The 23,162-nt window shown below is 34.9% G+C and overlaps 1 protein-coding gene across 8 annotated transcripts in view; it reads left to right on the forward strand.

The window, feature by feature from the left end:
* Positions 1-23,162, forward strand: part of Ric8b (RIC8 guanine nucleotide exchange factor B) — a 106,845-nt gene that overhangs the window by 42,127 nt on the left and 41,556 nt on the right. For all 8 annotated transcript variants that reach the window (XR_007108170.1, XM_047548265.1, XM_047548267.1 and 5 more), the window contains 3 exons: positions 6,353-6,447; positions 17,605-17,833; positions 18,607-18,702. Coding sequence is in view for 7 of the 8 variants with exons in the window: in XM_047548265.1 (XP_047404221.1) it covers positions 6,353-6,447; positions 17,605-17,833; positions 18,607-18,702 (420 nt within the window). In the remaining variant the exon portion in view is untranslated. The remainder of the gene's footprint in view (positions 1-6,352; positions 6,448-17,604; positions 17,834-18,606; positions 18,703-23,162) is intronic.

Below are 23,162 nucleotides of genomic sequence, written 5' to 3' on the forward strand. Positions count from 1 at the left end.
ATATCCCAGGTTCCCCAGCTCCACTTTAAAAAATAGCACCTTTGTTGTTGCTATTGCTGTTGTTTAAATTTAGGTTGTAATTAAGATTTCATTTGAAGGATAAAAAAGGGTTCTGCAAAAAATCTAAACTTTGACAACCACTTTCTAACTCCTGTTTGTTAAAGATGATGAATCCTCATGAAAGAACTCAAATACTTGTGAATATAAAGAATACTATTATGTGTAAATATAAAAATATTTATGAATATTCCTTCATAAGGATTTTTCAATCTTTGACAAATACTCTATTGGAGGCATTAAATCATAATTACTTGCTATTTTAAATATTAATGTAGTAAATTTTGTTGTTGTAAAGTTCTAGTAAATAACCTGAAATTGATGGGCGAGAGCATTTCAAATTTTTCAGGTTTTTTGCTTGATATATTGCTCCCAACTGACCTTCAAAAGAAGGGTGCTTAGTATACCTTTTCAGATACTAAGCATTTCACTTCTATAGGTTTTTTTTTTTTTTTTTTTTAAGCCTGTTTCACAATTGCCATCTTGACAATTATAGGAAAATTCAGACATTTGGTTTTGGTTTTAACTGTTTTAGCAAGTATTTTTATGACTGCTTTCATTTATAGTTCACGAAAAACGGAATTGAAAGACTAGATTTTTTTGTAAGGTTTAGCAAATGAGTGCCATTTGTTCATTTCAGATTCAGGCCTCAGTTGATACCATCAGCAGATTAATTTGGGGATTCCTTTCCATGGGAAATATGGCTGGCCTTATTTCCACATGTGGGTCCAGTGTCTCCCTCCCTCCCTACTTCTTGTCTTCCTCTCTTTCCCTTTCCTAGAGGTAGTATATTTGAAAAGGTTGAATGATTCCTTTAACAGGACATAAAGTTAGCTGTAGAAAAGTTAATTCAAATAGTCTTGTCTGCTTCCTGCTTTAGCATTTTCCTAAGCTTTCCTAAATTGGTAGAGAAGAGCATGTGAATGTAAGTGTCCTTTATGTAGTACACATTTCCCTCTCTGGTGCTTCCTAAGTATCCATGCAATGTAATAAGAAAGTACAAGGACCAGCAGGCTTAGCCAGATAACTAAGTACAAACAGAAATACATGTATTGGAGGAGTCAAAAGATGCTATTTGAATGAGATAAAACAGTGAGTGCCCACAAAAGTTACTTGAGAATGTCACACTGTGATAAAGAGGTTAGTTCCATGATTATTTTAGAGACTTTGAAGGAAAATTAGAAAAGGATAGGATGTTACTTAAAAATAAAGCTTGAGGCTGTGTAGTATTTTCTTGTTGAGTAAGTTTTTCAACAAACATTTATTAAGTATCCAGTTTGTGCCACCTTCTACATTAGGCACACAAAATGCAAGGTAAAACATCACTGTCTTCAAGGCAATAAAATTCTAGTAGGGAAATTGTAATACATATAAACACAGGTGGAACCAGATATCATGGTGCACACCTGTACAACACTGGAGGTTGAGGCAGGAGGATCACAAATTGGAGGTCAGCCTCAGCAACTTAGATCCCCATCTCAAAATAAAAAATAAAAAGAGCTGGAGAATAGCTCAGTGGCAAAGTGCACCTGGGTTCAATTTCCAATTATCTGCACCCCTCCCCCCCCAAAAAAAATTCTCACAAATGGCTATATGGTTCTGTCTTGGTACGTTTTCTGTTGCTATCACAGAATACTACAGTCTGACAGTTTATAAATAATAGAGGTTTATTTTGCTTATGGCTTTGGAGTCTGTAAAGTTCAAGATCAAGGGGTCATAACTGGTGAGGGCTTTCTTGATAAGGCATCACATAGTGAAAGAGCATGTATATGTGTGCATGAGAGAACATATGAACATGTAAGGGTGCCGTAACTCGCCAGAATTGATCTTAACCCACTCCCATGATAATATAATAGCATTAATCCATTCATAAGGACAGAGAACCCTTGTGACCCAAACATTTCTTAAAGATCCCACCACCCAATACAGTTAAAGAAAAACTAGATTTCAATATAAATTTTGGAGGAAACATTCAAAATAAAAGAAGTTGTTTATAACATTATAGATTATTTTCTATAATTTCTATGTTTAAAAATAATAATCACTTAAGCAGTGCACAGCGACTTCAAATGCTATATATTCTGGATCTTTGGGCTTTTTCTCAGGTATTGATTAAACAAGTTAAAGTTTGAATGAAAAGGTAGGAGAAAATGAATATTTTTCCCAAATAAAGTGAAATCTTCCACAGTTTGCAAAGGAGGGGGGGAAAAGCAATAGTATAGTAATAGAAACTATAATTAAGAAGCAAAAGCTTTGTGAAGAGATCCCAAAGAATTTACTAATTTATATCCTGCTTTTAACATTATCTGATTTTAATTTCTACTATAAATGAAACCTACTTTCTCTTCCTTTGCCCTTTAGAAAATTAGAGATTTTTTTCCCCTTCTCAGCCTTTGAAAGTGGTATCATTTCAAGGGAGAGAATATTGATATCCTAAAGATATCAAAACTAAATCATGAAACTTAAAGTAAATAACAGTTGTATAAGCTGTGATGATATAATGTTTTATAAAGAGCAAATCATTCAGTCCTTCCCGCGTTCTTGTGAGGACCATTATTAACCCCATTTGACAGATGAGGACACCAAAGTTTAGAAAATTGAGAAAAGTCACACAGCAGAGTAATCAACAGTGGAAATAGTGTCCACAATAACCTTTGTTAAGTAAGACTTCTTAAATGATAGCATTGCTTTAACAATTTTTTATTGAGATATTGATGGAATAGAAGAAAAATCTAGAAGTAAACCTACACATATGTAGGTTTACGTTACATATGGTGATGTGGAAGTACAACAGGGTTTTTCATAAATAGTGCTGGATCAGTTGTATAGAAAAGATGAATTTGAATCCTTACCTTATACCATAACCCCAAAAGAGAATTTGAGTTAGATAAGAGACCTAAATATACAGGATAAAATAATAAGGCTTTTAAAAGTTTATTGTTGTGACTTTATCTCAAATAAGTTAGATCTTTCTTTTTTATGCAGTACTGAAGATTGAACCTAGGGGTGCTCTACCACTAAGCTACATCCCTAGCCATTTTTATTTTATTATTTTAAAAAATTTGAGACAGGGTCCTGCTAAGTTACCGAGGCTGGCCTTGAACTTGCGATCCTCCTGCCTCAGCCTCCTGAGTTGCTGGGGTTATAGGCATGTACCATCATGCGTGGTCAGACATTTCTTAAATAAGCAAAGATTTCCAAAGAAAATGGGATAAAATATGGATCATACCTGAAGGAAAATATTATCCTTCATTAAAATAAGTACCTTAAAAGAAGAAAGGAAAATGGCAGTCCACTAAGTGGGGCAAGATATTTGCAGCACATATGTGCAATAAAATATTCAGAACATTAGAAAGTTTTTCAAATCCATAAAAATAAATCAGTCAAACTAACAGAAAAATACGCAAAAGACTTAAATAGGAATTTTCAAAAAAAAGGCACACCACATGACCAATAAACATGAGACATACAATAAACATAGATGTTTAATTTTATTAGTCATCATGAAAACGCAAATTAAAAACAAAAATAACCAACATATCCATGAGAATGACTAAAGTTAAAGAGGGTGACTACATCTGTATCAGTGCAGCTAAAGAGAAACCATTAGAAGTGTAGGTAAAAACACTTAAAACACTGGCCGTACCTTCTAAAGCTTGATGTATGTGTGTTCTCTGTGACTCAGTGACCCTCTCCTGGGTGTATATCCAGTGCATTCCAGGTGACTTGTAAAAAATATATTCATTGCAGCACTCATCAGAATGCCCCCAAACAGTAAATAATCCAAGTGTCTATCAAGAGTAGGATGGATAAGTATATGATAATACATTCGAACACTGGAACACCATATAGCAGTGTTTTCTGACCCCGTCTGTGGTGGGGGACCAGATTTTTTCCCTATCAGAATGAAAGTCTTGTATGATCCAGTATTACATACATGTCCAACTGCTCAGAAAGTTTATAAATATTCCCACAGTACCTTCTGTACTCATGACATTGCAGATCAGTGACAGACAGGCGTGGACCAGCACCACACTTGGAATAGCACTGCTCTCAAGCAGTGGGGAAGAGAAAACTACATACAACAACACAGGTGAATCTCACAGTCACATATGCTAAGGCTTCATTCATACAAAGTTCAGTGACAACACTAACCTGTGATATTAGAAGTTAGGATTACCTTTCAGGAGCAGAGGATTGTCATTTGGAGGGAGTGTGAGGAGAATTCTGGGGCTTTTAATCTTGGCCTTGAATGATGTTGGTATGAATGTGCTCATTTTGTGAGAAGTTATCTAGCCACACGCTTATAATTTGGTCAGTTTTGTTTTTCATATTATACAACATTTACATTAAAAACTTGATCACTTATTAAAGGGATGCCATCATCTTCATGAGGGTAATAAATTAGTGGAGAAAACAAGGATTTTTGAGTAAATAAACAAATGTGAAGTTACAAATTATGATTTCATGAAAAGAAATCTTCAGATAGAGAATCATGAAGGAATCTACTTAGGTCAGGTGATCAGAGAAGTGGCTTCTCTAAGAAGATGTTTTAACTGAGACCCGGAGGATGAAAAGGAATCAGCAATATAAAGAGCAGAAGCAAACAGTCTGGTCATTTCAGAAGGTTTTTTGAGTGGAGAGGTGGAGAGAACCTAGTAAATTTAGGGTAAAAGAGAGCATCACAGACAGAAAGTGTAACTTGGGAATAGGTGTTATTAAAAACTAGAAGAGGAGGAAATGCAATGAAAAGTAGGATTTGGGTTTGCAGTCGCAAATAACAGACCAAAATGAGTAGTTTTGCAGACTTGTCACCATCAGCATGAGAAGAGAAAGAGTGTTATATCTTGAATAAAAGGAAGTAGATTCTCCAGTTAATTTTCAAAATCAAGGAAAATGTGATCTTATTAAGAGTTAAGTAATGGTTGAGTTTGGCCTGAGTCTGAGTGTACTTTATGTAATTTGTAGTAAGTGAAAGTGTATTTACATATGAGAGAGTTTTCACTCAGGCCTTGGGGGATGGATGATGAGCCATGCCTCTGGCATTCCACTGATCCCTCTTTCCCTTTTCCCTCTCCTCCTGCCCACACAGTTGTTTCTTTATCACTTGTTTTAGCTCTTCACAGCCTCACCCTTTGACTGCTTCCCCCTCACCGTTGTGTATTTTATTGTATGTTTTAAAGTAATTTTATGCATGGCATTTAATTTAATCCTAACAACCTCTTGCATGAAACTGAGGTTCAGGAAGCTTTATGATTTGTTTTAGGTCATAACCTAGGCTCCTGACTCCAAATCCAGTGCTTTTTCCATTAATACCACTGAGGTCTTCATCTCTTGCAAATAAACATGTGTTTAAAATATTATCATCCACATGAATAATGAAAGTATACCCTATTTGCTATATGAGAGACGTCTTCCTAAAAGGGCTGTGTGTGTGTGTGTGTGTGTGTGTGTGTGTGTGTGTATTATATATATATATATATATGCACACATATATATATAGTATATATATGATCATATCATATATATATGATTTATATTTCATATATACATGGACTTGAAATCAATTTTATGCTAAGAAATTTTTGAAATTTTTAATAGCTTTTCAAGTGATTAGAGCTTTCCTGAAGTATGGCATATCCAGGATCGCTATCTTAATTATCTCTAATTTCCTGTGTCATCTTAATTACTTAAGAAATAAGACCTTGATGCAGATGATTTTCTCTTTAATACCATTGCCAAAGGAGTATTGTTGGCAAAGTAGGAGGAGATAAACTCAGATCACTTGTTTTTTCTCACTTTCTGGTAGTTTTGTAGGAACTGGGATATTAAGAGGATTGATCAAAATGAAGTTGATGGATTATTTTTGAAAGTTAAGAGATGAGACATTTTTATTAAGGATGTAAAGTCAACTCCTAAAATAACTTTCAATTTGAACCTTTATAATGATTAGTAAATTGGAGCAGTACGCCATGGAATGAAAGAATCTTGACTTTCCGAAAATGGAAAAAATAAAAATAAAACAAGTGGAATTGAATCTTCAGCAAAGGTAGAGCAGAGTAGCTAGATCAGAATATAACTGGTGTCAGCCATTTCTGGAAGTGGCTGGAGTTGCTAATATAAGATAGTGACTATTTACTTAGTATTGCCTTGGGAATTCTTCCTAGAATATTCTGCTGTGTCCCTGTATAGTATAAGAAGGTTTGGGGAAACAGGTGTTATAGTAATGCACCCAACTCCTTCATTAAGGCATTCATCCCCCAATTTTTACTCTCCTTTTTTTTTTTAACCATAGAGTGACTCTCATCAGTTCCGTGTCATGGCAGCTGTCCTTCGCCATTGTTTACTAATCGTAGGTCCAACTGAAGACAAAACAGAAGAGTTGCACAGGTGGGTAACATTGATATCTCAATGAAGAATATCCTTAGATCTTGTTTTTTTTATATATCTCAGTTTAATCATTTTAAGCACAAGAAAATGAAAATGTTATAGTAAATCAGGTAACTGGTAGGTCAGAAATTATAACCACTTCATGATGAGAAATTTTCATTCAGTCTTCTTTGATTTCATTATATTGAGTTCCAGCAAGAGAAAAGAATTTGACATTTTGTTGTATTCCACCGTAAAATCCAGAACAACCAATAATAAAAACATCATACAGTTATTGAACACTTTCTTGTATATGGAATTGTTCAAAGTGCTGTTTTATATAAAGATTAACTTTTGAGATCAGGATGTAGCTCAGTAGTAGAGCACTGACCTAGCATGTGTCAGACCCTAGGTTCAGTCCCCAGCACCATACACACACACACACACACACACACACACATACACACAAAGATTGACTACTTTTAATCATCACACCAACCTTATGAGTTAGGTATTACCATTTTCACCTTTGAATAAAGGAGGAAACAGAAGCATAGAGAGATCAAGCAATTAATTTCTCCAAGATGATAGTCATACTAAGCAAAAGAGCTAGGATTTGACCTGCTTTTAATTACCACACTTGAGTATTACTTCCATTAATTTCATTTTAAGAGATAAATGCTCTTATATATTGTATATTTAAGCAATGATAATTTTAAAAATAATTTTATAAGAATAGAATCACAGTGTCTAGTATAAAATATATTAAAGGTAGTTAAAATTTTGTGGTTTGCCTGTTAGAACTATTAATAGACTGATGTTAAAATTTATTATTCTCTGGGACTGGGAATATAGCTCAGCGGTAGAGTACTTTCCTAGCATGCACAAGGTCTGTGTTCCATCTCCAGCACTGGGAATAATATATGTATGTGTGTATTTTCTCTGAGAGAAACTGAATCAGAATTAATGCATTTTCTAGTTTTCTTACTTTCTATTCTAGATCAGATTTACAGTAACAAGACTTCTGACTTCATCATAAGACTCCTTGTGCTTTATTCTATAAGAATGTGAATGGTATTGTTTTTTAATACTTACGTTTTTTTACAAATGGTAATTTAAACAATTCAGATAAATTCAGGTCTACAAACAAACAACTTTGGAATTAACTGAAGAAATTAACATGGGGTTCCTCTTTTGAACACTTAAAATTTTTTCTCTACTTTTGAGCACTTAAAATTTTATTTTTCAAATATGGCTTAATTAAAAACTTCATAGAAACAACCAGAGTACAAATAAAACTTACCCTTGTTACTTTTCAGTCCATATTATTTTAGTTATGTTTGGCAGTATTTTATTTGACCTTGCACCGAATTTCTAGGTATATTATCTTTAGTCTCTGCTCTATGAGCTTTCAAAAGATTGTTTTTTTTTTCATGATTAAGAAGCATATTTTTTCTATAGTTATAGATCATTCTTTTAATTTTCTTGATATTGTGCCCTTAAAAATTAATTAGGTTGCTGGGTTTGGTGGTGCACATCTATTTACCCAGCAACTCAGAAGGCTGAGGCAGGAGAATCTTAAGTTTGGGGTCAGCCTCAGCAACTTAGCGAGGCTCTAGGTAACTTAGTGAGACCATGTTTCCAAAAAAAAGAAGAAAAAAAAAAAAAAAAACAGGGCTCAGAAATGTGGCTCCGTGGTAAGAGCACCCCTGGTTTCAATCCATCGTACCCAAAAAAAAAAAAAAAAAAAAAAAAATTTAAATAAATAATCAGGTTAACTACAACAAATCATATCCTAAAATTATTTTATTAAGCATTTCACCCACTGTAATTTTTTTCATACTCATGAAATAATAGAAATCTAAACACTAAAACTAAAAGAAAATTGACATAAACTCGGTAAATAGATTTTTTTTTGGAAATCACATATAAGTTAAGTAGTCATACAAGGCTGTGAGGAGAAAGAATTTTGACAGTAATTTATTATGCTAGTTATAAATATATTGCTAAGGATTTCTCTGTAAATGAATTTAATATCTAATAACAACACAGTATTTGTCAAAAGAGAAGATAACTCCATAGAGATGATTTTTTTTTAATCAAATTTTTTGTTGGTTTTTACAGTTAGAGGGATCAAACCCAGGGTCTTGTACATGCTAGGTAAACACTTCAGCCCTCAGCTATATCCCCCACCCCTAAAATCAAATTTTTTAAAAAGTAATCAGATTTCTTTATTTTTCTTTGTGTATTTCCTTTTTTCTTTAAATATGCCTTTATCTTAAAAGTTGGTTTGATAAAAAAAAAAATCTAGACTTTGCTGCAAATAAGAGCCACAGACAAGATTATGAATATTTCTCAAAGGCTTTCCTAAAAAGATTGAGGTTGCTGCTGACTTAGCTGTTTGTCTATAATGTTCCTACATGTCCCTTTAATCAAAATTAAAGTGATTAGTATCATTTTGAGCAGTAATGACTTTAGGTTAATCCACTTAAATACAGAGAAAACTGCACTAACCACAAGAGCTATTTTAGGAACTTACTAGAATTATAAATCTATTAAAATCTGCTGCAGTATAGCAACCCTGGAAATAATTTCTCTGTGTGTTTGTATGTACATGCTTGCTAGTGTACATATGTAATGCTTAAAATTTTTCAAAAAAGTAAGAATATTTCAAAGTCATCTCTCATTCCCATTCATGAGTTATTTCCTTAGTTTGTATTTAATTATTTTTTTTTGTGTGTGACAGTTTCAAAGAAAAATGTAATGCATGGGTAATAATAGACTAGTGTATGGTCATGCGCTATCAAACCCAAAGGGTTGTGATGATGATTAAGTGAGAAGTTCATAAAGCACCCTCTCCCTGTCCCTGAGTAAGCTCTTAGTAAACAGGAGCTGCTGCCACCGCAGCCATATTGCTTTTTTTTTTTTTTTTAACTGCTTTTAAAGTAAGAGTATTGACTCTTAGATCTAATATTCAGTTCTAGATCTTTTTTTGAAAGTTGTTTATTTAAAAAATGATAAAAATAAAAGTTTTTGGATCATGACATTTTGTTTAGGAACATATTTATCCTGCAATCATGTAAAGAAATTCATTTTCCATTATTCTTAATTTTTTCTGAAGCCAGATATGTTCAGTGACACTAGCATGTCAGAAACCTATAAAGGTGCTGCAGAAGAGTGACTAAAAAGCCTGGCAACTTTTTCTGTCCTGTTGCCTGTATAACACAGTGCTGGGATTTTGTTTTGTTTTGTTTTGTCTTGTTTTTGTTTTGTTTCCAGATTAATCAAGAGGACATGGACATAGAGATAAAATGAGCTCACAAAGACAGCAGACCTTGACCTTCATTTCCACTAATCAACATTTTAGTTAGTTGTTCTGTTTGTTCCATTTCATTTCCTTTTGTCTATGCTTATGATAACAAGAAAGTTGGTGATATTATCCAACTGATACTTTTTGATACATAAAAAAGACATCCTAATTTTGTTTCATCTCTACAGTTTGAAAGTATTTTCAGCACTTCTGTCCATAATTAATGAGCTTATGAATGAACGCTTAGCCCCCAAAATTGTGTGGGATGTGGTTTTGTTTTATTTTGGAGGCAAGTGGGGAGGAGGGAATGGCTAATATACATTGGAAAGGAGAGAAGACCAGATCTGATTTAATTTATTTTAGGCTTTCAGTGTAGTCTCTTTTAGTCACCTGAGTACATTAGCATCTGTCTACAAAGCTTTTTGTTGTTTTCCTTATTACTTGCTTAAACTAATTCATTTTGTCTCACATACCAATGGGACAAATTCAGCACCTGACTCCTTATTACAATGCTAAACATTATGTCTTAAACATGGCAGACTTTCTCTTTCCAGTTTTTAAAATTGTGTTTTACCCTTATAAAATTTGCCATCTTAACAATGTTTAAGCATACAGTTCAGCAGTATTAAATACAGTGTTGTGCAACCATCACCACCATTCACTTCTACAAGTTTTCATCTTCTAAAACTGAAACTCTGTACCTGTTAAACAATAACTTCTCCATACCTCCCTTTCCCTAGCCCCTGGTAACCACCATTCTGTTTTCTGCCTTTGTGAATTTGACTGCTCCAGGGACCTCACTACAAATCATGCAAGATTTGTATTTTGGTGACTGGCTTTTTTCACTTAGAATAACATCCTTGAGATTCATTAATGTTGTAACATAATGTCTGCCTTTTCTTTCTTTTTAAGACTGGATAACATTGCAGATATATACCACATTGTAGGTATATGTGCTTGGGTTGCTTCTACATTTTAGCTGTTGTTACTAATGCTGCTGTGAACATGGGTATACAAATATGACTTCAAGATCCTGTGTTCATTTCTTTCTTTTTTTTTGTTTTTTTGTTTTTGTTTTGTTTTTTGTTTGTTTGTTTTTGTGATGCTGGGGATTGAACCCAGAGCTTCATGCATTCTAGGTAAGCCTGCTACCACTGAGTTACATCCCTAGTTCATGTTAATTTCTTTTGGCTGGTTATAATCCTAGAAGTGGAATTGATAGATCATTTGGTAATCATTACTATTATTATTTTTAAATTTAGGTGTTTTTTGTTTGTTAGTTTGATGTGTTGGGGATCAAACCTAGGGCATTAGGCATGTTAGTGAGTGTTCTACTACTGAGCTACATATCCAACCACTATTTTCAATTCTTTGAGGAACCACCATACTATTTTCCACAGGTACTAAACCATTTTGTAGTCCCTCAACAGTGTGCAAGGATTCCAGTTTCTCCATGTCCTTGCCAACAATTTTTTTTGTTTTGTTTTGTTACAGTAGCTAACTTAATGGGTATGAGGTGGTATCTTATTTTGATTTTGATTTGTATTTCCCTAATCATTGGTGATGCTGGGCATCTTTTTATGTGCTCGTTGGCCATTTATATCTTTTTCGAGAAATATCTATTCGAGTACTTGCCCATTTTTTATTTTTTTGTGGTACAGGGTATTTATCTCAGGGTTGCTCTGCCATTACTCCCAGCCTCTTTTTATTTTTGAGAGGAGTCTTATGAAATTGCCCAGACTGGCCTTGAACTTGTGATCCTCCTGCCTCAGCCTCCTGAGTCACTGGGATTACAGGTGCGCACCACTGCACCTGGGTTAAATCACATTGTTCATTTTGTTGAGTTTAGAAGTTCTCTGTATATTCACTTATATAATTATGCAGACTTTCCTCCCATTTGGTGTTGCCTTTTTACTCTCTTGTTACTGTCTTTTTGCGTTACTGGGTATTGAACCCGGGGGCACTCTACCAGAGTTACACCTTCCTCCTTCCCCTGCTTTTTTTTTTCCTTTTGTTTTGAGACAAGGTCTCACTTAAGTTGCTGAGGCTAGACTTAGAACTTTTGATCCCCCTGCTCAAGTTCCTGGATAGCTGGAATTACAGGCATGGGCCACTATTCCCTGAGATTCTTTTGATGTACAAAATTTTTAAATTTTTATGCAGCCCAATTTGTCTACTTTTCCTTTTGTCACCTCTGTCTTTGGTGTCATGTCTAAGAAATTATTGCCTAATCCAGGTGAGAGTCCAGCTTCATTCTTTTACATGAGAATATCCAGTTTCCCCAGCTACCATTTGTTGAAAAGTCTGTGCTTTTCCTGTTGAGTGGTCTTGGCACCGTTGTCAAAAATCATTTGACTATGTACGTGAGGGTTTATTTCTGGGCTCTGTTCTGTTCCATTGATCTGTCTGTCTTTGGGCCAGTACCACAGTGTTCTGATTACTATAGCTTTGTTAAATTTTAAATCAGGAATTGTGAGTCCTTCAGCTTTTTTCTTTTTTCTTTCTTTTTCTTTAAGATCATTTTGGCTATTTGGAGACTTTTAATATTCCATATAAATTTAAAGATGAGTTTTCCATTTTTGCAAAGAAATATCATTTGGATATTGATAGGGATTGTATTAAATTTGAACACTGAGTAGTATTGACATCTTAACAGTATTGTCTTCTAATCATCATGCATAAAACACTTTTAATAAATTTTTTCAATGGAATGATTTTATTTATTTATATTTATTAATTGAGCACTTACCATTGTTAGTCACCATTTTGAACTTTAGGGCAACAAAGATGAATGCAGTACGGTGTCTGTTCTCCAAAGATCACCAATTATTTACTTGTTTATAAGTAAATAAATACAGTTTCTTGTGAATGTGGTATCAGATATGAACAAGCTTATACAGGTGTTTAGAAAAAGGAGAGTTTACTTTATCTGGAGAAATCAGGAAGAAGGGAGGTTTTATTTTGTTTTGTTGTTTTTATTAAAGTTCTCAGCCCTTTAACGTGATTTTCTGTAGATAACAGTTATCTAAGTGAAAAGAGATTTTCACAACTATAGCTGAGTACCAGCTAGGTGGTTTAAAGGACTCCACATGCATACCTTGCAGGAACATAGACACTAAGTGAGGAAATGAGACATAAATATTATGAAAAATGGAATAATAATTCAGGACAAGAATAGAAAGATATTACAAGGTAGTTTTTGAGAGTTTCCCAGTGAATTTTATTCAAATAATAATTGCTAACTGAAGTAAGGGACAAGCTCATCATGGTCTGATAATTCCAGAGGAAAGTCTTCCTTATTCATACTCTTCCTGTTCTCTGTCCTCTTCCACACCTCTGCCGATTACTTTTTCTCCTATCTAGAAACCCCTTGTAAGGGGTTTACTTTCTACCCACCCCGCCATCTGAAACTAAAGAGAACCTAAAGAGGTTCATCATTTCAACCTCTTTCTTTTCCCTCATTTCCATGTTCTGCCAGTCTCAACATACCCATCCAAGATCTGACAGACCACCTCCCTTATAGTTGTATACTGAGGCTTCTGAGCCCTATGGGAAAGTTTTACATAATCTGACAGATCAAAGCAAATGTCTGCTTAAAATCTTCTTGTGGCTCCTCTCTGTATTAAGGAATAAAAGAAACCTTTTTGGTGGAGGGGAATCACTGTGCATTTTTTTTTTTTTGATCTGCAGCCTCATAAGGGAAATCTCTTCTTCCTGGTCAGGTCCTCTTGCATCCTCTGTTCTGATTCCACCAAATCTTTGATGTGAAATTTCAACTCTTACCTCAAGATACCATGCATATGTTTATGAATGGGGAGTACCTGATAAATGACTCAGGTTGGGTGACAGTGTCAGTGTGTTTATTAAATGTTAGTAAAACTTCTTTTCAACTTTTTAGATAAAAATATAAAACCAGAACCTGCACCACAGTGGGTCATTTTATGTGCCAGTATGTTTGCATGTGTCCCACTTCACTTTGCTGTTTGTACTTGTTATTTCATTCTTTATCTCACCATAACCAGGCTTCTTCATCTACTGCGTGCCAGCACAACTCTGGTTTAAGGTCATTGGTAAATTATCTTACCACAGGGAAGAGAAGGGCAGAGTAGTTTGAATACAGAATCATCTTCTGCCTACTTGCTTGCCTGCCTTCCCGCCTTTTATCCTTCCTTCCTTTCTTGAGAAGAAGGAAGAGAATCAAAAAAGACCTTGAATAACCAAGGTAGTTTTCAGCAAGCACAAAGCAAGAGGCATCTGATTTCATAATATATTGCAAAGCTACAGTAATCAAAAACACTATAATGCTTGCATAAAAACAGACATAGATAAGTGAAACAGAATAGAGAGCCCAGAAATAAACCCACACACGAACAGTCAGCTGTGCTTCAGCAAAGATGCCAAGAATACACTGGGCTCTTACCTCATACCATACACAAAAATAAATTCAAGATTGATTAATTCCTTCAATGCAAAATCTGAAACAATAAAACTCTTATAAGAATACTTAGGGGAAAAACATAGGTCCTGACTAGACATTTCTCCAGAAAAAGAAATGCAGATGTCCAGTAGATACATGAAAAGTGCTCAGCATCACTAGTCATCAGAGAAGTGCAAATCAAAACCACAGTAAGCACCTCCCATCTGTTATAATGGCTATTATAAAAAATAACAAGTGTTGCTGAGAATGTGGAGAAAGGGGCATGTTTGTATGCTATTAGGAGCAAGGTAAATTGCCATTGTGGTAGACATTTTAGAAAACAGTAGATAGGTTCCTCAATAAATTTGAATTACCATTTGATCTGGCAATCCTACTTCTGGGTGTATATCTAAAGGAAATAAAATTACTATCTCTAAGAGACATCTATACTCCCATGTTCATTATATCACTATTCACAATAGCCAGGATATAGAAATGACTTAAATATTTATCAGTAGATGAATGAACAAAGAAAATGAGCCTGTAGTTAACAATACTGTATTGTACAATAAAATTTGCTGAGGAGGGTGGATCTTATGTGCTCTTACCACAAAAGAAAAAAGTACTTTTTAAAAAATCTTCTTTTTAATAAAGAAAGCAGAAGGGAAATCATTTGGAGATCTTAAGATTTGTTTTAATAGACTTTCTAGCCTTGAAAAAAAAGATATGTGAACCCCAAATATAAAGAAGATAGCATTTGACCAGAAAGATTTATTAACAGCTGTAGATCTACATAGGCCATTAGCATGCTCATCAGTGTCATTTGTTGTTACATTTGTTTAGTTCAGCGATTGATAGAGAACTAGATTTTAGATTGCCTTCCCTCTCCAACAAAGCTTTAATCAGGAGCTCTTAAATAGACCTTGCTTTTGAATCTGCATATCAGGAGGGGGCTGGGAGCCTGAGTGGGAGGATGTCATGTCCCAGTGATTAATGACCTCTAGGAAGCTGAAAAGGAGAGAGTAATATACACAGTATTTCTACCCCCTGGAGTAGGAATGCAAACACCATTGTGCAAATCTGTGCATAGTCACTGACTTCCTGGTAGCTGGAGAATTTCATACACTCTTCTACCACAAATAAAACTGTCAGAGAAGTGACAGAGCTCAAAAAGCTGGCCTTCCTTACTTAAAAAGAATAGCTCAAACACAGTGAGCCAGAAAATTAATTTTGTAGTTGTTTGGGAACCCAGTTGTTTAATAAGAAATGAGAATATGGGAACTTTTCTTGAAAAACCTAAAACCTTCAAATATTTGTTGATTCCAGTTGTACATTTGGTTTCCTAAATTTACTGAATTCCTGGAAACTGCTTAATTTAAACAAATTTAAAGGGGAAACATTCTTTTGTAATGAAATGCCCTATCTTAAACTTTTCAGTCTGGTCTTTGGTAGATTTAGAGAATCATACTATTGATGGAGTCCAGAGCCTATTGTCTTATGTTTAGGAAAAAAACCCTAACATTTCATAAAGGTTTGTATAGGTTTAGAAAGGCATTCTTAGGTGTATCTCTCTCTTTTTTTTTATACCCTTTTTCTCCCCATTTTTTAAATACTTTTTTCTCCCCAGTGAACTTATGATATTTAATAGCAATTTCCAAATGCTTATATCAGAAGCAAACCATTTTAAACTATAAAGAAGTTACTACAGAAACTTGAGAAAAATTTTTAAAAAAAGGTTTGTAGGGAAAGCATTATATTTCAACTACCTTTGATTATTTACAAATAACCAAAATTATACTTTGTATAATACTAATGGGGTAGGTTTTAGTTATTTGGAGAATACCCAAATAACTTGTATTTTACCAAGAACTATTTATTTACAGAATTGATAAATGATTTTTGCTCATACTGCATTTTTTTGATGCCCTATACATTATTACTCATTATTCTGCATTGTTTAATTTTAAAAGATTTCTTACCAATTTTTATTTTTCCATAACACAAAAAGAAAGGAAGTATTTATTCTTAGAGGAAAAGAGCCACACTTCATGGCAAAGGAGAGCAAAACCTTGGTATTTTATTTTCCTATTTTCTATTTGTTTTGTTTTTTTACAGTGTCACTATAATTTAAATTGAATATCAGACTATAGTGGTCTAAATTAAGACAGTATCAGATGGATTAAGCCCTGAACTTGGTTTCCAAGTGGTTAGACTTCTAAATTGCATTTTCAAGAGTTTATTTTTAGTCAGGATGTGGTTATTTTTAGATCTGCTTCTCTGTCACTAGGAAATGTAATGCCTCTCTTTCCATTGTTGTTTATCAGGAAGTTCTGAGGCTCAGGAGTTTAAGATACAGTTAGCATAGAACACTACTTCTTTTAGATGAAAATATGAAATAAGGCATGGAACAAAATATGCTCATTGAGACCAAGTCTAATTTTGAAATGATTAGTGTCATTTCTCTTATACACTGAGAAACAGAACAAGGTTTTCAGGGAATGCCAAAAACACAAGGTTTGAGTTCCCCCTACTGGTGCATCTCAAGCTCATGTATTCCTTAGTATATAGTCAGAAGACCTAGGAGATAAAGATTAGAAATGACCTCTTTTCCAGTCTCAACATTTCTGATGAGAGAGAGAGAAGAAACACCATTTTCCTTTTTCCTGTGAATGTCTTACATAAAATGGAATGACTTAAAAATTGTATTTATACATCTAGAAAGAACAAAACTTAATCCTATAGTGTTGTCACCCCTGTTGGAATAAGCTGCTTCTCTGCATTTCTTCTTGAATGCTTTATGGTATAATCTAAGGAATAATAAAACACCAGTGGAAGCTGGACGTGGTGGCACACACCTGTAATCCCAGTGCCTTGGGAGCCTGAGGCAGGAGGATTGTGAATTCAAAGCCAGCCTCAACAACTTAGCTAGGCCCTAAGCAACTCAGACCCTGTCTCTAAATAAAATATATAAAAGCCTGGGAATGTGACTCAGTGATTAGGCACCCCTGGATTCAATCCCTGGTACCAAAAATAAATAAATAAAATTTTTAAAAATTAAAAAAAAAAAAACACCTGTAGATTCACAGAAGGGTCTAAAACTGCCCTCCCCAAGCTCTCCTCCCCCAAATGCAAAGCTAGTATTGTTGTCATACTAAAATTAAAGGGCTGGCATTAAAGCTCACTATTTCTATTTTAGCATTTCAGAAAGTGACATAACATCTTGTGATTTTCGTCTATCCATTTTACATCTGTTCTTCCTAATTTATCAAATGTGTATTTGAGACAGTTATTTATTTTCTCTTAATAAGTGCCAAGTAATATTAATGGCTGGTTTTGAAAAAGAAAAATTTTAATTGACTTCTGAAAGTCACCTCTGAACTTGTTATTATGTTTGCATTTTAAAGGACTATTCAATCAAGTTAAAATATTGTATTTTTAAATTGCTTTTCAGCAATGCAGTCAACCTTTTAAGCAATGTTCCGGTCTCTTGTTTGGATGTTCTCATTTGTCCATTAACCCATGAAGAATCAGCCCAAGAGGCAACGACTTTAGATGAACTGCCCAGTGATAAAACAGCTGAGAAAGAAACAGTTTTGAAAAACAATACCATGGTATACAATGGTATGAATATGGAAGCCATTCATGTTTTACTCAATTTTATGGAGAAGAGAATAGACAAGGTAAGGCTGATAAAGTGGAAGCCTTTGAGGAGATGCTTCTAAAACCTGTAAATGTGCCATACATACAGACCACAGAGCATGATTTTCAAGTCTAAGCTTTTTTTTTTATATAGCTGACATGTTGCATAATTTTACTTTAGAAAGCATTTCATTGTAATATTTAATGAATTACTGAAAAGTAGTGAATTTATTTGTTCAGTGCTGCATATTTGTTTATACAAATATGTTTACCAAATTTGTGACTAGTGCCTGAAAATAAAGGAAAAATTAATCACTGTTTCACGTAGGTACTTTGAAAGTCCCAGAAGTAAAAGTTATACCCCCAAAAACTTAATAATATTTTCTTTAATGCCTTTAAAAGACATCTTTTTAAAAGAATTTTTTTTTCCAATTTTCTGCTTGTGAGCTCTTTTTCCTGATCTGCCACTCATTTTATCAAGTAATTATATTAAAAGGCAGCAGGGGAGCATAGGTGGGTCATCAGAACCTTTCCTTCATTTAAGCACATAGGCTGAGCTGGGGGAATCCTAGAAAATTTAGGAAAATCAAGGAAGGATAAAACCAGACAAAAAACATGAACATAACTGGGAAAAAAATGGAAATATTGTTAGAAAAAAACATTTTTAAAATAGTTTTTAAGCTTTGGTAATAAAGGATGTATCTCCCCCCCACCTGACCCCCACAAAGAAAGTGATTTGTATGCTCAGGTTACATGGCAGAAAGGAATACTTTCAGAAACTAAACTAATGGAGCATGTATGATTTTCTTTGTAGGGAAGCAGCTATAGAGAGGGTCTAACTCCAGTTCTCAGCTTATTAACAGAATGTTCCCGAGCCCATCGAAACATCAGAAAATTTCTCAAAGATCAGGTAACTACTTAATGCATATTACATTTCAAAGTTTATTTATTTGTATATTTTTTTTAACATAGAACCAGTGAATTCTCACATAATGATTTTCTTTCAGAAAATCAGAAAATTTAGTTTTAATCTTTGAAATCTTCCAATCAAGAAATAAGTGATCTTACTGAGGATATAGCTCAGTGGGAGAGTACTTGCCTAGCATGTGCAGAACCCTGAGTTTGATCCCCAGTACTGCAAAAAAAAAAAAGTTAAAACAAATGATCTTGTGTATTTTTAAGTCATTTATTCATTTATCCAACAACTATTTATTGAGATCTATGTGCTGTTTTGTAAGCATTGTTCTGAGCAATGGACAACAGATGAAGTCTTTACCTTTATAGAGCTTACCTTACTGTAGGGAATAAAAAGTAGATAAATATAATGCACTAACAGGAAATGTAAATATTCTGAAGACAGTTAAAGCAGGAGAAAAGAAGGGAATATTTAAGGAGAGCCTCTTTGAGGAGATGACATTTAAGCAGAAAGTTGAATGAGTGAGAAAAATGTCTCTGAGAATGTCTGGAAAACGAATCTACTAGAGAGAACAAGTTCAAAGTCCCTGAGATAAGAGGATGCTTTGGTATGCTTAAGGAAAAACAAGGCAGCCTCTGTGACTAGGCAGAAACACTCAACGGAAAGAGTGGTACATCAAGAAAGAGGTAAATAAGTGTCAGAGAACACAGCTTGTAAGGACTTTTGACTCTAAGTGACATGAGAAAATGTGAGTGTTTTGAGAGGAGAAGTGAAGTGACCTTTATTTTAAGGCACTCTGTCTCAGGTAGACTGTAGAGTAGACCTTATTGGAACCAGGAGACCCGCCCAAAAGAGAGCCGATGATGACAGATTGGCAAGGGGTGATAGCAGTGAGTTCATAGGTTAGGATATGTTTTGGAAGTAGAACTCATATAATGTGCTGATAGATTGGGATACGTATTGAGAAAGAAAAAATAATCAAAGATGACTTTTAAACTTTTCGGTTATAGTTTAAACTAAGACTTTGACTCTAACAGTAAATAAAACTGACCTCTAAAAATCCCAGTTTCCAGCACCTTCTCTTAGTGCTTCAGTTCAACTTTCTGTTGTCTCCATGAGGACAGTCAGTCTATCATACTTTTTATTTCTCCACTCACCTAGTATTCTTACTTTTTCTTAGCCAGGCTAGATCTCACCTGTAGCTCTTTACTACAGTCTCTGTTTTCCACACATCTTTAACTTACATTTCTCAGTCTCCTGCAAGTAACACTTACCTACAAAAACCCAACAAATAGGTTAAATGCAGCTTTCTATTTACTCTGGGCTTCCACTGAGCACTTGAACAGGGTAAAAGAAAATAACGTAATAGTCTATTGAAATTTTAAGACCACTGGCCCCAAGAGGCTCCCCAGAACATTCCAAGATAATTATTTTATAGCTCCTTGTTCTCTGAAAGTCCACCACCTATTCTCTCCTCTTCTCATTCTAATTTGTTGACCTTACTTTCTGTTTCCATAAGAAATTAAGAGAAAACTTCATCTTTTCATTACTGCATCTACTGTCTGTATTTTTACTGCTAATACTTTGTCTCTTCCTCTCTTACAGCCTTTGAATTATCCCCACTGTTGTCTGTCCCAGCCTCTATTCTGCATCCATTTCCCTCTTATCTTATAAGCTTTGTTGCTGTACTTATTGTTTCTACCTTCTTACATTAAACTTTATTTTTGTAACGTCCTAGATTATTTCTGCCAGCACCCAAACACATCTTATATCCTAAAACAACAACAAAAAAGACTTTTCCTTAATCCTACTTTTCAGTGCCTTCCCATTTCTCTGCTCATCCTTATACAGTGTTCCTCAAGAGTTTCTATACTCCTCATTTATATTCTTTTTACTTACCTTTGACTCTTTCCTGGACCCTCTGTAATTAGGCTTTCCTGCTTTCCACTCCAGTACAGAGGTGTTTATCAAAGTCAACAACCCAGTGTTGCCAAAGCTAATAGTTCTCAAGTTTTTTTTCTTTTTTTATCAGATTGCATTTGGTCTAAATATTCCCTCTTCCTTGAAATTCTTTCTGCATGTGTTTCTAGACACAGTAGGGAACCTCTTCTTTGATTCTTCTCATCCCAACTCTAAATGTTTGAGTGCCCCAAGGCAATACTGTCTTGTCTCCATCTCTACTTCCCTGGTGATCTTATTCAGGAGTATTGATTGGGAGTATATTGATGACTCCAAAGTTTTTATCTCTAACCCTGACCTTTCTCCTAAGCCCCACACTTACATATTAAACTGAACTGCCTACTCATCTCCTCCCATTGAATATGTAGCAGTTATCCTAGGTTAAACATGTCCCAAACTTTTTATGATTCCCCATGTGACTAACCTATGTTTCCCCTTCTTTCCACATCTCAGTATATGGTGCCACCATTCACCTCATTGTTCATTTATTACCACATAGAATTTCCCCTAATAAATAAACCAGATTCATTTGTCTGTCTGTATTTATGATCAAGATTTAATAAACACTAATAGATATGGCTGATGAAGAAAAATTAGAAAGTTGGGACTGTATGTTTAAGGAATTCACAGTTCATTGAAAGAAAGATGTAAATGCATAATAATCTTTTAAGCAAAGTAAACTAATCATTTGTGGTTGTTTCTAAGTTTTATTATTTTAAGACATTCTACCTTGACTAAGAGGACTTGGTGAAGAATAATAAATGAAATGCTTTCTTTTCTCTATTTTATGCTTTTTCACAAAGATATCCTTGGGATCAGCATTCAAGCAAACTGTTTAGATTTTGTTGTCTCTAACTTGGACAGCCAAAATAAGCTTCTTTATATGAAGTCCTTGGGCCACATATAATGTAGATACAAAAGCTTATGAGGCCCATTTACTGTCCTCAAGAAACACTACAATATAGGTAAGCAGGTGAAATATAACAGCAAAAAGATAACTAAAGGTAGAGAATATATTAGTCTGTCTTTTATTACTATAACAAAATATCTAAGGCAGACAATTATATAAAGAAACTTGCTTTATTATTTTGGCTTACAGTTCTATAGGTCCAAGGTTGAGGGTACACATCTGGCAGTGGCCTTCTTGCTAGCAGAATAAGGAGATGTAGGGCATCACTTGGAGAAGACAGAGCACTTGTCATTGTCCCTTCTCATGTCTCTCCCCCACATATTCTTATAAAGCCACCTTTATTTAGTTGTGGAGGCTCTACCCTCATGACCTTGTCTAATCCTTATCACCTCCCAAAAGTGCCAACTCTGATCACCATAGTGGGATTAAGTTTCCACTCTCTAAATGCCTCAGTGGGGAATAAATTTTTAGCACATGACACTTTGGGGGATATATTCAAACCATATCCAGACCATGGCATCCTACCCCCGGCTCCCAAAGTTCAAGTATCTCTTACAATGCAAAATATAATCTTTTCTTCCCCAATGGTCCCAAAGTTTTAACTCATTCTATCATTAATTCAAAAGTACAAAGTTTTATCTAAGACTCAAGGTAACTGTGAGTCTAGAATATCAAAATAAGTTATTTCCTTCCAGTATACAAAGGTGGGAGGCCATGTATACAATGGGATATACCTTCCCATTCCAAAAGGAAAGAATAGGCAAATAGAAAGGGTGACTTATCCCAAAGCAAGACCAGAAACCAGCAGGGCAGACATTAAATCCTCAAGTTCCAAGTTCTTCATCAAGGGGTAGGTCCCCAAGACCTGAACATTCCCAACCCTACAACTTTGCTGGTCACAGCCTTACATGACTGCATTACTAATGTTGGTGGCTTTCCTGGGTGAATATGACATTTTGCTAGTCACTGTCTTTCTGGGATCCTTACGTTGGTTCTACTCCCATGTATCTACTACTATGTATCGCCCCATTAGGTGCTCCTTGCAAGGGCTCTGACCCTGCAACAAATTTCTGCTTGGCTTCCCGGGTCTTCCTTTGAAATCTCAGTGAAAGTCACCATGATTCTATAATTCTTGCATTCTCCATGTCTACAGAGCCAGCACTGTGTAGATGCCAAAAAGATCTACCACTGGCATAAGCTGTGCCTGGCCTGTGACAGGAGAGGTGACCCAGAAGACTTGTGAGGTGCCCTCAAAGCCTTTTCAAGTTGTCTTGATGATTAATACTCCTGCTAAACTTTTTAGCAAGCATTCCCTCTGTCTAGTCCTTGACTACACCCTTACACTCCTTTTTCTTTGCTCCTTCCTTTGCTAGGGTGTGAATTTTCTAAGTCTTCCTACTCTGTTTCCTTTTGCTCCCAACTTTCACTGTAAATCTGATTGAAAGCAGCCAGTAATTCCCATGTCACAGCCTGGATGCTTTGTTGTTTTTAAAATTTCTTCTGCCAAACAAACTAGTCCATGCCATCCTTATGGTTCTATAGGGATGTAGTGCAGGGATGCAATACAAATTCTTTACAGTGATAT

Source organism: Sciurus carolinensis, chromosome 4 (genome assembly GCF_902686445.1).
Source record: "Sciurus carolinensis chromosome 4, mSciCar1.2, whole genome shotgun sequence".
Taxonomy (NCBI): Eukaryota; Metazoa; Chordata; class Mammalia; order Rodentia; family Sciuridae; genus Sciurus; species Sciurus carolinensis.